The 14,489-nt window shown below is 63.5% G+C and overlaps 2 protein-coding genes across 2 annotated transcripts; one reads left to right on the top strand and one right to left on the bottom strand.

The window, feature by feature from the left end:
• Positions 1–3,195: 3,195 nt before the first annotated feature.
• SLC52A3 (solute carrier family 52 member 3) lies at positions 3,196–6,215 on the bottom strand. Its single transcript, XM_031506523.2, has 4 exons — positions 5,927–6,215; positions 4,116–5,186; positions 3,743–3,866; positions 3,196–3,619 (listed from the first exon to the last, which is right to left on the bottom strand). The coding sequence occupies exons 2-4, from the start codon at positions 5,141–5,143 to the stop codon at positions 3,407–3,409; spliced, it is 1,365 nt and encodes a 454-aa protein (XP_031362383.1). The 5' UTR covers positions 5,144–5,186; positions 5,927–6,215; the 3' UTR covers positions 3,196–3,406.
• Positions 6,216–12,427: 6,212 nt separating this feature from the next.
• On the top strand, positions 12,428–13,429 carry FAM110A (family with sequence similarity 110 member A). The gene has a single exon (XM_021527403.2). The coding sequence runs from the start codon at positions 12,428–12,430 to the stop codon at positions 13,427–13,429; it is 1,002 nt and encodes a 333-aa protein (XP_021383078.1).
• The last annotated feature ends 1,060 nt before the right edge of the window (positions 13,430–14,489 follow it).

Here is a 14,489-nt window from a genome sequence, read left to right as displayed (position 1 = left end):
CACAGGGGGACGGGGGGGGGCGGGACGGGAGGGGGGGGCACATGCCTTTGCCTCCCACCGCCTTTGTCTCCCTGCCGCCAGTCCCCGGGGCCAGGGAAGGACGGGTCTGCCGGGCAGGAGTCCTCATCCCCATCCCTGTCCCCATCCATGTCCCCTGCCCCATTTCTGTCCCCTGTCCCTTGTCTTGTCTCCATCCTTGTCCCCTGTTCCTGCTTCTTGTCCCTTTCTCCTTTCCTTGTCCTTGTTCCTTGTTCCTATCCCTGTTCCCAGTTCTCATTCCCATCCATCTTCCTTGCTTTCATCTCGGTCCACAGACCCTTTCCACTGGCCCCTTTCTCTTTCCCTTCTCCCTTCCCCTGTACCTTTTTCTCTCTCCTCAACCCTTTCCCCTCTTCCCTGCTCTCATCTCTATCCCCCCTCTCTTGTCCCCATCCCTGCTCACTGTTCCCATCCCTTTTTTCCCACCTTCTCTCCCCTTCCCATGTCCCTGTCCCACTCCCAGACCCCAGGAAGCACTGTGACCTTCGGAGCCACAACAATAGCTGGGCTCGTGGCAGTTCATTGTTCCCGACCAGAGCCCCACTCTTGCTCCCCCCTCCTCTCATTGGAGCCCCCACTCCCACTCCCCCCCTCCTCTCTGCGCTCCGCTGCAGGCAGCTGGTGGTCCGGGGCTGCCTTTCCCTGCAGTTTTGCCATCTGAGGGCCAGTGGGTGACACGGGGACCTGACAGGCTGCTGGCCGTGCTTTCCCTGAGCCCTGTGCAATGCCCAGAGAGTTGCAGCACTTAATAAAGACGGTCCCTCTGCAGTCACCACAGGCAGAGTGCTGGCACGGGGCGGCCCTGGGCACACTAGCCCCTTTGGCCAGGGACGTGGCACTGGGTTTGGGGACTAAAAGCAGCATCCCCACAGGCAGCACCATGGGCCTGCCTGCTCGCAGCCTTGTCTGCTACTGCAGTCATGCCAGAGCTACATCTGGAGCCAGCCCTGCATCACAGTGCCCTGCTCACTGCTTTGTGTGCTACTCCACAGCCCAGGGCATTCCAAAGCATCCCACAGTATCCCATAGCCCAGGGCATCTCACAGCCCACATCATTCCACAGCCTAAAGCATCCCACAGACCACAGCATCCCTCAGCATCCCACAGCATCTGATATCCCACAGCATTCCACAGCTAAATGCATCCCACAGCTCACAGCATCCCCCATCCCCGAGCATCCCATATCCACGGCACTCCACATCCTACAGCATCCCAGGGCTGCTCCCCATGTGGGCTGGGGTCACTCCACTTGTTCCCGCAGCGCTTGGCCAGGGATTGCCGGCAGCACCACGAGTCCCATCTGTCCCTGCAGCGCTGCCCTGACGTCAAGGCTCTGCCAAGTTCAAGGTCACCTCTCCCGAAGGGCTGCGGCCCCGAGGGGACATCGCCTGCCGGGCTGCTCGCGGCATCCCACACACGCACTGGGCTCCCGGCCTCCGCTCCCTGATTTATTTATCCGTGCGTGTGCCTGTTCTCCCCTGGAAGGCACGCTTGCAGAACGGGCGATTACTTACGCCCTAGTTGGGCCTGCCTGCCGCTGCCTGCCCGCTGCCCGCCCGCTGCCCGCCCGCTGCCTGCTGCCTGCCTGCCCGCTGCCCTGGGATTTTGTCTCTCTCCAGGCTGCGGTGTAATAAGGGAGGTAATTAAGTGTAAAAGGCAGGAGGAGGGAGGGCTGGGAGGGGGGAGCAGCCCCGGCTCCTTTCGGAGGCAGGGGACTGCGATAATGTATGGTAATAACCGCAGCCAGCCCTGCCGAGCTGATAGCGCTGACGGCAGCGCCTGGGCCCCCCCAAACCTGCCCCCGCCACTGTGGGGAGGGGGAGCAGCGCCAGAAGAAAGGCTCAGCCTTCCTCCACCGGGTTTGTGCCTTCCTGAGCAGCTGTATGGAAATAATTCCCATCGGAGGCAATTGTTTCCCCGACAAGAGGGAGGGGGCTGCAGGGGTACTGTGGGTGAGGGGTTTTGGGGGCTCCCAAGGGCAGGATCATCCTCTTGGGGGGCAGGAGGAGAAAGGTTAGGTCCTTACTCCAGCTCCCAGTCTACCCACAAGGGACATATCCTGCTACTGGAATGAGACAAACTGCCTGGTGGTGCCCCCACATCTCCCACCAGTCCTCAGCTCCCCCACCCTCCATGGATCCTGGACAGGGGCTGTGGGATCAGCCAGGATCTGCCAGAGGATGCCCACTGGTGCCAGGAGGCAGAGCCCCCACTCCTGCCTCTCTCTGCTGCCTCAGCTGCAGGACCCCCACCACTGCCAGCTTGGGGGGCTGCTGGCCATTAGGTATTCCAATCTCGTTCTTCCCAGAGGCACCCGGGTCGCAGCCGGAGCCCCGAAGTGGCTCCAATCCGTGGTCTGGTGCTGCCGCCGGCGCAGGGAGCAGATGCCAGACAAAGGGCCGGGGACAAAGGCCCGGCTGCCTCGTGCCCCAGGGAAGGGGCGCAGGCGCGTGCAGGGCACGGTGCTGTCCCACCCCGGGGCTGCTGCTGCCTGACCTCCCGTGCCTGCCATGTCCCAGCGTCCATTCGGCCCTGCCCTGGCTGGCATGGTTGGGGCACGGTTAGGTACCAGGTGGGTCAAGCCTGGCACTGGTGCTGTGCCACCCCTGCCACGGGCCCTCTGCCTGCACTGCTCTGGTGCGAGGTTCTGCTGCGGCCCCCCCCATCCAGCTCTGCCCACCTCAAGGTTCAGCAGGGCTGAAATGGGGTGCAGCGGGGAAAAGGGCTATGGGGAGGGAGCAGAAAGCATGGATGGGACCACAGCAGAGAGTGGAAAATATCACACGTCACTCCAGTCCCACTGTGCCTCAGTTTCCCCAGCTGCTACTGGGGGCCTTGTGAATGTTCCGTGTTCCCCCACCATCCCCCTCCCCACAGCCACCTTTGTCCCCACTCCCCCCAGCCGGCTGCAAAGCCCCTGTCTGGGGGCAGCTGCCACAGCACAGGGCCAGGAACGCCACCGGCGCTGCCGGGTGCAGCTGGGGCTGTGCCCACCCACAGAGTCCAGGGGGGCTTCAGGGCACGATGCCAAACCGTGCCAGATCCCCCAGGGGAAGGGACTGGGCATAGCCCCAGTTGAGAGGTACCCAGGTGGGGGGCACTGGCACAGACAGCCCCCTCAACATGGGGGGTGCAGGCAGCAGGGAGGCAGAGGACTGAGTAAAACACCTTCTATTGCTTTCACAGGATGGAACAACCCGTGCCCAGGCTGGGGACAAAGCCCTGGAAATCCTGCATCCTGGCAGAGCCCATCAGGGAGCTGTGTCTGCAGCCATCCTGGTCCCAGCGCTGCTTCCCAGCCAGCCAGCCTCGCTGATTTTGGGAGTTCATGTTGGCAAGAGCAGCGGTCTTGGGGCGTCCACCCCACTCATGCTGGGCACTGCAGGCTGCAGTAGTCAGCAGATTTGAACAGGCCATAGACGTTGACAAGGGGGAACATGATCAGTGCCCCGAGGAGGGAGCCCAGCTGCTCCAGCACCCCGTACCACACCAGCGCGCTGTGGCTGCGGCTCCGCAGGATCACCCCGGCCATCACCTTCATGTAGGAGAGTGTCCCGGTGAACAACACCCAGGAGAGGACCTGGTGGCACAGGTGGAAAAGTGGTCAGGGCCAGGGGCTCCCCACAGTGGGGACATTGCGGTGAGGTCAGGTCCAGGTGTGGCATCAAAGGCCTCCCTGAGGGAGAGGGACAACGTGACTTACGATGATGACATCGCCCCACTGGGACTGCTGGAGGAGTGGGCAGGGACTCATCACTGCGATGGCCATGTTGTAGGCACCAAAGCCTGTCCCTGCCATAGTGAGGATGACCATCAGGGTCAGGGACCTGCAAGGGACATGTGAGTGTCACTGGAGAACCTTTCCCTGGTGAGCAGCACAGACACGCAGCACATTCCAGCTCCTTGCTGGCTCCATCCTCCTTTCCTGGGTTGTCTGTGCTGCCAGGGCATGGACACCCCACAGGCCCTCTCCCACCCAGTGCCTACAACCCCAACCCTTGCAAAGTAGGGGCCACTCATGGGGCAGAAGCCCCTGGTGTGCACCCTGCTGCCACCCCCAGGGCCCTGTAACTCACCTGCTGGGCAGGAACATGGCCACGATGCAGGCCAGGGGGTTGGCCATGGAGCTGAGCGTGGTTGCCAGGTGGTACGTGGTGTGTCCGTAGGGCAGGCAGGAGTAGGACTGCACGGATGGCAGGACCCCGTTTGTTAGGGCGCTCACCCAGGCAATGAGGAGGTAGATGAGGGTGAGCTGGGCTAAGGAGTAGGAGATCTTTTGTGTCAGGATGTCCCCAGGTCCCTTGGGATCCTTTGGACATGGACAGCCTCTGCTCAGGTGTGAGTCAGCTCCCTCGTCAAGAATCTGGTCAAATGAGTTCAGCACAATGCTGCTGGGAACGAGGTGCTGCTGAGAGAGGTCCCACACCTTGGGTTGCCGGGTGAGGAAGAAGAAGGCCAGCAAGCAGGTCAGCATCATTGCAGTCATGAGCAAGAAAAAGATGAGGGTGGAGAAGTTGGGTGGGAGGTAGCGGCTCTCCATATGGAAGATGGTGCTCTCCACGGTCTCATTGCCAGTGGTGATGTTGACCTTGTAGCTTACATTGGTGCAGCTGGAGATACCAGAGCCCTGGCCCAGGGCAATGAGAGAAGGGATCAGCCCACTTAGCCCTTCACCTATGAAGAAGGTGTTTGTGTACTGGGGCTGCAGCTGCATCATGAAGGGCAGGAAGGTGACAGAGGAGGTGCAGTCCACCAGGGCCAGGAAGAAGGTAAGGATTAGGAAGGGGATGCTGTGGGATGTTCCGGCAATGACAGATGTGTGGCTCCAGAGGAAAGCCAGGAGCAAGCAGGCTATGACACCCATGGACACGATTATATAGATAACAACCTCCTCCCTCAGCAAGCCAGGCCGAAAGCGATTCAAGAGGGTGACGAAGAGTGGTCCCACGTTGGCCATCTGGATGATGACGGTGATGTAGGAGGGGAGGTACCACTGCTCCGGCAGCACCGTCACCAGCAGTGGCAGCTCCACCCACAGCCCGTTGATGGCCACCCAGGAGCCCATGCCGAAGGCACAGGCCAGAATGTGGGTGAGCAGTGCCATGGCTCGGGGCTGGGTGCCTGGGCCTGCGAGTGATGGTGCTGTGCTGTGGGGAGACACTTTGATGAGTGGTGAGGTAAGAACTGACCCTTCCAGATCCTGGCCCTGTCCTCCCATGACCACTGCCTGTTTTGCAAAACAGCTTCCCTCCTACGTGCCACGAGGGTGTGGGACGCACAGCCCAGCCCAGCCCCACTTTGCCCTCTGCAGCCCTGTGGACCCCTCTGCCCCCTTCACGTGAAGATATGGTGCCCTCCTGCCCTGGGTGTGGATCCTGATGAGCTTCACCTGGTTTCATCCCGGAGACCTGAGGCTTGGCAACACCAGGTGTGGTACCCAGGAGGGCATTGAACCTGTGCCAGCTCACGTTGCAGTTCCGTGAAGCCTGGAAGGGCTCGGCACAGCCGGGTGCAGGGGGAAGAGGGCTCTCACCTGGGGGCTGAGAGGCCTGGGCAGCTGCTCTGCTGGGAACGGACGCCTCGTACCTCCCACTGCATCTGCAGGGCAGGAGGACGCAGCTCCCGTGCCCTTCCAGTCAGGAGCTGCGCGATCCCGACGCGCTCCGCTGGCCGCGGGCGCCAGGCCCCAGCAGCGCAGCCTGCAGCCCAGCCTCTCTCGTACCACTCAGCTGAGTCAGCTGGGCTCCGGACACATCCCTTGCCCGCTCCCATCCCGCTGCTGGGAGGAACTCTCACGTCCCGTGTCCCTACGTTCCGAGCCCTCCCGGTCCCGCAGAGCCGTTTCCAGCCCTTCCCCGGAGCGCTGAGGCCGCAAGAGGAAACTCACGTCTCACGGGGCTGAGCCCGGCGGGCGCAGCGACCCAGCCATGGCTCCGGCGCCGCGGGGAGGCACCGGGCTGGCAGCGGGAGCCGGGAAGGAAACGGGCTCCGGTCTGACCGGTCCCTCGGCAAGCTCCCAAGGGTAACTCACTGCGCTTTGGGGAACCGGCCGCACCACGCGGGCGGGAGCCAGTCCTGGCTGCCGGAGCCGTGACGTGAGGAGGGCGCGTCACCACCTCCGGATGCGGACCGGTGTCAGCCTGGCCCTGCTCTGCTCCTCGTCTTGGTCCCGGCTGGCAGAGTCCGCAGCTCTGGGGGGTTATTATTCTCGGCGGTGTCCTGGACTTTGTCCTTGTCCCCGCCTGAACTGCGTCCCAGCTATCACAGACTCTTCTTGCAGGTGCAAGTGTCACCCGATGGCGGTTCCCGTCCCCATCGGGATCTCTGCGGGGCTCACGGCTTGGCACGGGGCGCTGGGGGAACGTCCGAATGTGGCAGTTGTCCCACCTCGGGACACTGCGGGGACCAAGCCGCGAGCCGGCGGATGAGCCACTTGCACCGGTCGGGAGGAGACACGGGTGAGGAGACAGACCCCCGGTCACCCCCAGCAGCAATCCCCCCTCTCCCAAGCCAGGACCCACCACCATGGCAGCTCTTCCCCCAGCACCCACCGGGTGTCGCTGGGAGAGCGGGCTGCAGCCCTGCAAAACCTGGGGCTGCCTCTTCCCGTCTGCTTCCCTGCCTGCTTCCCTGCCCCGCCTATCTGCAGTGCCCCTGCCTGTCCCTGTCCCTGTCCCTGTCCCTGTCCCTGTCCCTGTCCCTGTCCCTGTCCCTGTCCCTGTCCCTCCCGGGGACTACAGTTTGCTCCTCCACCCTGCCCTGCGCCTGTGGGAGCGCCCATGGCAGACGTTGGGTGTAGTGGGTTCAAGTCTTGTCCCCGGGGCTGCAGAGATACTGGGTGACACTGGAGGGGCATGGTCACAGTTTGAGGTACTGCTGTGATTTAATCCCAGCAGGCAGCTTAGACCCCCTCAGCTGCTCACCCACACAAACACTCCCGGTGGTACGGGGTACAAAATGGGAAAGATAAAATGGTAAAAGGGACTAAACTGATGGATCAGCTTAATAGGAAAAGCAAGGATGTCCTATAAATCCAGGGTATCCCAGGGCAGGGGGGGGAGGGGGAGTGGCAAAACTGTTCCATCCACATCCCCTCCAAATTTCTATGCACCCCCAGGACTCTCACTCGCTGGTGGGGCAGTGGGAGGAGCAGAGAAGTCCTTGGGGCTTCTGTGAACATCGCTCAGCCAAGATCAGACACTCCTGGGTTATCAGTACTGCTGTCACCACAACTCCAAAACAGTCCTGTCACTGTGGGCAGAATGACCTCTATCCCAGTTAAACCAGTACAGGACCCCAGGGTGCCTGGAGGGTGGGGAGCAGGTGCAAGGTGCTGGAAAACCAGGCGCAGAGAGCCTGGGGTAGGCACAGGGCAGCTGAGGCCACTGTGTGTCCATGGGCATGGGGACAGGGAGGGGACAGCAATTGTCCTGTGTTTAATTTGTCGGCACAAAGAGGCGGCTCAGCCGGCAGTGAGACCCTTCCCAAGGGTGAATGGCTACAGGGCAGAGGCAGCTCGACGGGGTGCTGGGTGTGGGACCTCCGTGTTGCCCCTTCATGCTACTCACCCAAATCCACGCGATGCGTGCTGCCTGTGCCTTCCCCGCCCCCTGCCCGCCCCCCAGCTGAACTCCCGGCCCCCCGGCCCCTCGCCCCTCCGCACCCCCGGCAGATGCGAGCGAAGGCCCCGGAGCAGATGGCAACATTTGGTAGCCGAGTGGTCCCTGCCTGCGGGACTTGGCTGGGCTGTGATGACCATCCCTCCAGGAAGCCCCCTCCTCACCCAGCCAGGGCTGGGGAGCCCATCCCAACTGCAAGCCAGCGCATGCCAGGGGGTGCAGAGCGGATCCCCGGGGTGGGCACACTGCCCACGCCATGGGAGTAACAGGGTGGCAGGAGGGCACGGGAAGATTGGCAGCCCAGAAAAGCAGAGGTCTGTCCTTGAGCTCAGCCCTAGTGAGACCCATCCCCTAATATCTTCTTCCATGTGTGAGCAGTGGGGATGGTCTGCCTGGGCAGAGGGTGGCTGCTACTCCATGGGGGGACAAGGGGACCCCCTCACTCCAGGGACTACTGGCCACCCTATTTGAGAGGGTATGACCCCCCCAGACTTGGGGACCTGCTGCCGGGTCTCAGCCTGGACCCTGGCAGCCTCAGCCCTATTTGCATCCATTTCCATGTGAAAGGAGCAGGTCAAGTTGAAAGTGGAAAGGCTGGTGGGGGCAGCAGGGAAGGGGCTGCTGCCGGAGGTGAGACCTCAACAAAAGGGCCGGATCCCCAGGGCCCAGTGCTTGCCTGGCCATGGGCTGCGGCCACGGCCCCACGGCAGCCGCCATCTGCGGGTCTGTGCCGCTGCCACCACCGGCCAGACAAAGGCCTTGTGCCCAGCATGTCCCCATCTGTCACCTCCCTGGCTCCCAGATCCCTGAGCAGAGACGGAGTGTGAACATCCGGGTGCGGGCAGCATCATTCCCTCTGCCCACAGGGAATGGGGTGATGCTGGGTGCAGCGGGTGCTTCCCCATTCTGTCCCCATGTTCCTTCTAGAGTAGCTCTGTAGAGCTCTTGCTGGGGAAACTGAGGGAGGAGCAAGTGGTGGCTTATCCTGGGTCAGGGCATGGCAACAGGCTGCAATAAAGCACCCAAGATGAAGAGGCTGGGGATCTCTCAGCTCTGGGGATGCCTTTGCCCATGCAAAGTGACGAGCCCTAGCCCTGCAGCTTGGCAGGTGTTGCCAGGCGCCCTTAGCTGCCTCCACCCAGCACTTCCACGTGGGAAATTGGGTGCTGAGTTTGTTTTCTGCTCATTGGCAGCTTAATTTACCATCCAAGAGGTCCTGGCAGTGGCACGAGGGTGTCTGTAGAAGGTGAGAGCAAAGGCACTGCCAGTGCCTCATTGTCCCTCTGCTCACAAACACCGTCCATGTGTTCCTGGGCAGCGGTGCGGATGCTGCACCGGGTGCTGCAGGAGCATTCCTGCAGGAGGCTGTCCTCCCGGGGCATGTCCCGGGATGCTCCCGGGGAGGGCGAGGCTTGGGTCGCTGCCTGGATCCAACGCCCCGCTCCAACGGGCCAGACGTGCCCGAGCAGCTCCTGCAGCCTCCTGCCTGCACCCGCACAGCCTCGGCGCCTGTGGGGGGACGCAGCCTGCGGGCTCTGCCCTTGCCTACCAACTGGGATTTTCTAGCTGAGCCCGTTGTGCAAATCTGGGCTCAGGGCAGACTCTGAGCTTCCCTTGGCTCTTCTCCCTCCACCAGCTCCTTGTCTTGCTCCAGGAGCCATTTGAACAATGCAGGGCTGTAACTGAGCTCCACAGCATGAGCCAAAAGCTTGTTCCCTCTGTGCAGAGCTGAATGCAGATGCCTGAACCATAGGGCAGGAGCCACCGTGGGGCTGGGTTCAGGCCAGCAGGTCCAGGTGGCTGCAGGCTTGGTGACCCTGTTCCAGTCTGTCACTTCCCTTCCTGCTACCCAGTTTATTTTCCTATGTTTTGGAGTTTATTGCTGCTGGGTGAGTGGAGAAACAAGATGAGATTTCCAAATCAAAGCAGGCCCTGCCAACTGACCATACCACTGATATGAGGGAATCTGGGTGCCCACAGGAAGGCTGGGAATTTCCCCCGTGTCCCTGAAGCCCTAACCCAGCACAAGGACCCTCTGCCCACAGCGAGCTGTGACATCCAGAAGCATTTTGGATTTGTCACTGTGAGCATCTCGGGCCGTGTGTGTATCCAGGCTGCCCAGCCGGCACCGCGGACTGAACCGGCACCTGGGAGGTCACCAGACACCGCACGCTGCGTGGCACAGCCTGGCACACAGGAATGCCCTGTGGTTTCCATCCCATGTGAGCGCTGAGTTGCCTCCGAGGGCGTCCTCGCCCGGTGCTGACTCAGCGGCAGCCGCCGCACGCAGAACCGCTCCGGCACCCTGCAGCCGCCAGCACGCGGGGAGACGGGCAGGACGTGGCTGGGGAGCAGGAGGCTGGGGACATCAGGACACCATCAGGACATCCTCGGAAAGAGCAGGGAGAAGAAGTGTGGCAGCTGATCCTTGCCAACGAGGCTCCCGCGCTGCAGGGCCAATCCAGGTGGGTGGCAGAGGGGGTGATGGTCTCGTGCTGGTCCAGTGCCAGCAGAGTGGGGCTGGGTGAGCCGGTGAAGGGGTCATAACCGTGCACCTCTGGAGCAGCTCCTCCAGGCAGGAGGTGGCCTGGTGTGCCATGTGAGCCTGGCTGGACTGCCCACCCCAGGAGGGAGAGGAGCTGGGGCCACACTGGGCAATGCCCAGAGCTCAGATCCCCGCACTCCAGCTGGGTTTGGGGCATGGGATTTGTTTGTTGCCGAGTTTTTGGGGCTGTTGGGAGGGCGGCTCCGCTCGGCTCAGCTTGGCTCGGTGCAGCCCAGCTCGGTGTGGCCGTGCCAGCGCAGTGGCTCAGCACTGCAGGAATGTGGAGCAGCAGGTTGTGCCCGGCCGGGCTGGCCGTGCTGGGGAGGGGTCCCCACACCGGCCACTGGCAGCTGTGCTGGGGCTCCCATGACCTTGTCCCTAAACTTCACAGCCACCTCCTCTGTGGCTTGGCTGAGTGTCTGGTACAAGGCTGATCTCCAGTGCCTGACGTGTGGACATTTTCCTGCTTTGCCTTGCCTGGGGGACACTCTTGCACCCCTGTGCTGAACCGGGGAGCCCTCCCTGTGCTGGGCACAGGTACAAGGGCAGTGAAGCTGGCACAGGGGTGGAGCAGCACGGGACCTGAGGGGTAGGGCAGAGGGGTGCAGAAAGCTGCCCCGGGGAGGAGGCAGGAGGATCTGTGCCGGTGCTGGGACCATTCCCAGCTGTCACACGCCTGGCCGCCCCCCTGCAGACATTTTCCAGGTCAGGAGGCAGCATGTCCCCCCAAGGCAGGGGACGAGAATGGGGAGAGGGGCAGCCAGCCTCCCCCATGGCCACTCGTCTGTCACAGCGTGTCACAGGGATGTGTGCTGTGCAGGGATCCTGCTGGGGTCCAGATTCTGGGGAATTTGGCACCCGTGGGCTGGTAGGGGATGCAGACAGCCACGGCTCGGCAGGGCTTTGGGTGCTGCTGGGAGAGGCTCTGGGCTGCTCCTGCTGCTGGGATAGGCTCTGAGCTGCTCCCAGGAAGTTTGTGCACGCAGGTTGAGCGGGTGAAGGTGGCAGCTGCCTGCTTGGCGCTCCTACGGGAGCGAGTGAGGCCACAGCACACCGGCTCTGCCCTGCCCACCACTGCACCTGGTGAGTGCTGGGGCTTGCTGCCACACCCTCGGGCTCATCGGTGCCCCAAATCGGGACCCTCAGGAGGAATCTCAGAGCAGCTTGGAAAGGGGTTGGGGGAGGGGGTCTGACCCACATATGCTCCTGTGTGCCCTGCCACTGCTGAGCCCCTCTGGGTATCGGGGATACTCTTGGTGTGTCCACCTCTGGTCAGGGGGCTGCAGAAGGGTGTGGGGCTGGTTTGGGTGCCCTCCCCCACCTTTTTGCTGTGGGCGGGCTGGTGCCTCTGTGCGGCCGTTGTGGCGGCTGCGCTTGTTGGGGCTGGCAGGGACCCAAGGACACGGGGTGCACAGGGCCTCACGCTGCCCCGAGCACACCGCGGCCGGGGAAGCACGAGTGGAAAGCCCCGTGCACTCCACTTACTTTCCAAGGAGTTTCAGGATGAGAGCAGGGAGCCTGGGAGCAGCCGCGGAGCTTGCGAGAGCTGAGGGAACAGCAGAGGGGAGTGGAGCATCGAGCCCACCAGCCCGGCGGGGTGGTGGGTGATGGAGCCATGGGCATGGGGGATGCACGCCTGGGAGCAGGCAACGCAGCCCTGGGCACGGGTGATGCAAGGATGTAGATGAGGCACCCTTGGGTGCAATCGCCCCCTGGGAGTGGGCGATGCACTCCTGGGAGAAGGACTTGCCCCCCTGGATGTGAGCAGTGCGCCCCTGAGCATGGACGATGGGCACATGCAATGCACCCCCGGCACCTGCGACTTGGGCAGAGCATCAGTGAGGGGTTCTTGGCTCTCTCCGCGCCACTGTCTCCGCAGGGTGCCCCTCGCCGGCACCGGGGCGCCCTCCCCGCCGGCGCCATTGGCCCGGTGCGGTTTGAAGCAGGCGTGCGGCGCGGATTGGCCGCGGCACTTGTCGGGGAGGCTCGGCAGCGGCGGAGGCGTGGTGACCGCCTTCAAATAGGCAGCCTGGAGCCGGGGGCGCAGCGAGTGCGGTACCGCACGGCCCGGGCTGTCTTTGTCTGCCGCGGGGCCGGGGCGCGGGCAGGGGCAGCATCGCCGCCGCTCTCACTCCGGCCCCGCTCTCGCTCCGCAGCCCACGGCACCTGAGCCCCTCGCTGCCCGTGGCGGCCGCTCACGAGTGTCCCGGTGGCGGCACGGAGGATGCCCGTCGAGGCGCTGCAAGCCGGTGACACCATGAAGGGGGTGACGGTGACGGCGCCTTTCACCTCGGCCATGCCCGTCCGTATCCTCCGCAAAGGGCCCGCGTATTTCCGCCGGCACGCCGAGCCGGGGGCCGGGAAGCCCAGCGCAGTGGAGAGGCTGGAGGCCGACAAGGCCAAGTACGTGAAGAGCCAGAAGGTCGCCAGCACCAAGCAGGAGCCGGTGAAGCCGCTGCTGCTCAAGCAGCCCCTCTTCACCGCCGGGGTGCGCCGGGCTGTGCTCACCCCCAGCCGCAGGGCACCCCCGGGGCCACGCCGCGCCGATGCTGCCAGCCCGAAGACCTCCCTTGACCTGGAGATCCTCAACAACCTCATCAACCTCTGCGACAGCCCCTTCCCTAAGGCGGAGAGCCCGCTGGGCAGGGAGTGCAGGTGGCGGGCGGAAGCGCCAGAGGTGGAGGGGGCTGTCAAGCCACCGGAGAGCCCGGCCACCACCAAGCCCCCCGGCAGTGTGGCCGTGCGGAGGGTGGACGTCCGTCCCTGTGGAGCTCCGCGGAGCCCAGTGACACCTCTGCCTGCATCCCCCATCCCAGGTGGGCTGCCTGTGACCCCGTCCCGGAGCTCACCCGCCCGCCCGGAGAGCGCCCGCCGGCAGCCGCTGCTGCACCGCTCCAAGTCGGACCTGAGCGATCGGCTCTCGAGGGCCACCGCCGACCTGGAGCGCTTCTTCAACTACTGCGGCCTTGACCCCGAGGAGATGCAGGACATGGGGGCTGAGCGCTTCGCCCGCGCCAGCTCTGACATCGTGTCCCTCAAGTTCCACAGCGTGAGCACGGCCAGCTCGGAGGGCGGCCACTCGCCACCCAGCGCCGCCACGCCGGAGGGGCGGCCGGCGGAGCGTGTGCCCTACGGCATCTCCATCATCGAGCGCAACGCCCGTGTCATCAAGTGGCTCTACGGGCTGCGCCAGGCCAGGGAGCCCCAGCAGGTCTCCGATGTGTAGCAGTGCCGTGGTGGGCACCGGGGATGGGCCGCTCATAAGTGGGCAACGCTGGATGGGGACAAAGCGCTGGCTGTGCCCTGCGAGGAGCAGGGACCTTTTGGTGGTGACAGGACCCTTGAACTCAGCCCTGCTGTGCCACAGCATCACTGGCCTGATGTGGCCAGGGATCCATTGTCAGACCCCTGTGCCACCACTGTGCCAGGTCCCTGCAAGCTCGTGGGAAGGCAGAGGACACGTGTCCCCCTGGGTGTGTGGCTGGTCCTCAACACCCACAGGGCCTCGTGTGGCTGCCCTGCCTGCACTGCTGGCAGCTCCTGCCTGTCCTGCTCCTCACCAGCACCCTGGGGTGGGGTGCAAGGGGCTGGTTCCCCCTGCACGAAGCTGGGACACTGCACTGGTGAAGGAGCAGCCTCCACGGAAGGGGTCCCACTGCCTGGGGTGGTGGCCACATCCTGGTGGTCCCATCTTATTGCTGAAGAAAAGCCTGGTGCTTTGAGGTGTGAGGGGGAAGCCTGACCCCCTGCTTCAAGCTGCCCAGGGCTGTGTGTCTGTGTGTCTGCAGATGCCTGTGTTCCCCTCCCCGGCTGCCAGTGGGCAAGAAGCCCCCACCATGCTGGGCCTGGTATTTATGAAGAGAACAGTTCCTTTTTTCTACTCTTTTCCTTACGTTTGATCTGTAAATAATAATAATTATAATGCAGCCAGTTTTATTAAATACCTGTGTTTTGGAGGCTGTGTGTTGTCTTTTGGGGCGGTGGAGGTTGGGGTGGGACAGGGACTCTTGGGGTGCCTGTAGCTCTGCAGGGCTGTGGGTGCTGAGTGGATGGGTGCTGGAAGGGAATCATGGGTTCCATACTGCAGCGTGCCAGCGCGGGGCCCGGCAGGCATGGCAGGGCGGCGGCTGGGTCGGGCAGGTCCCGGCAGAGCTCCAGCTGTTGGGATTCCCCTCTGTGCCATGCACCCTCCCCTGCCTCCTTCCCTCCCTCCTGCAAAGCTTGGCCAGGTCCCGGCTCTCCAAGAGCTGGGAGATGGGGGCGGCAATAGCAGAGACCTCCCAGGT

This window comes from Lonchura striata, chromosome 17 (assembly GCF_046129695.1).
Source record: "Lonchura striata isolate bLonStr1 chromosome 17, bLonStr1.mat, whole genome shotgun sequence".
Classification (NCBI taxonomy): domain Eukaryota; kingdom Metazoa; phylum Chordata; class Aves; order Passeriformes; family Estrildidae; genus Lonchura; species Lonchura striata.
This window is presented reverse-complemented; position numbering and strand designations above follow the sequence as displayed.

Excerpts from the sequence above, each read along its gene's own strand:
- SLC52A3 (XM_031506523.2), bottom strand. The coding sequence starts at position 5,143 with ATGGCACTGCTCACCCACATTCTGGCCTGTGCCTTCGGCATGGGCTCC. Across the intron at positions 3,867-4,115 it reads GCCATGTTCCTGCCCAGCAG|GTCCCTGACCCTGATGGTCA; the intron begins GTGAGTTACAGG and ends TGTCCCTTGCAG. Across the intron at positions 3,620-3,742 it reads AGTGGGGCGATGTCATCATC|GTCCTCTCCTGGGTGTTGTT; the intron begins GTAAGTCACGTT and ends CTGTGCCACCAG.
- FAM110A (XM_021527403.2), top strand. The coding sequence starts at position 12,428 with ATGCCCGTCGAGGCGCTGCAAGCCGGTGACACCATGAAGGGGGTGACG.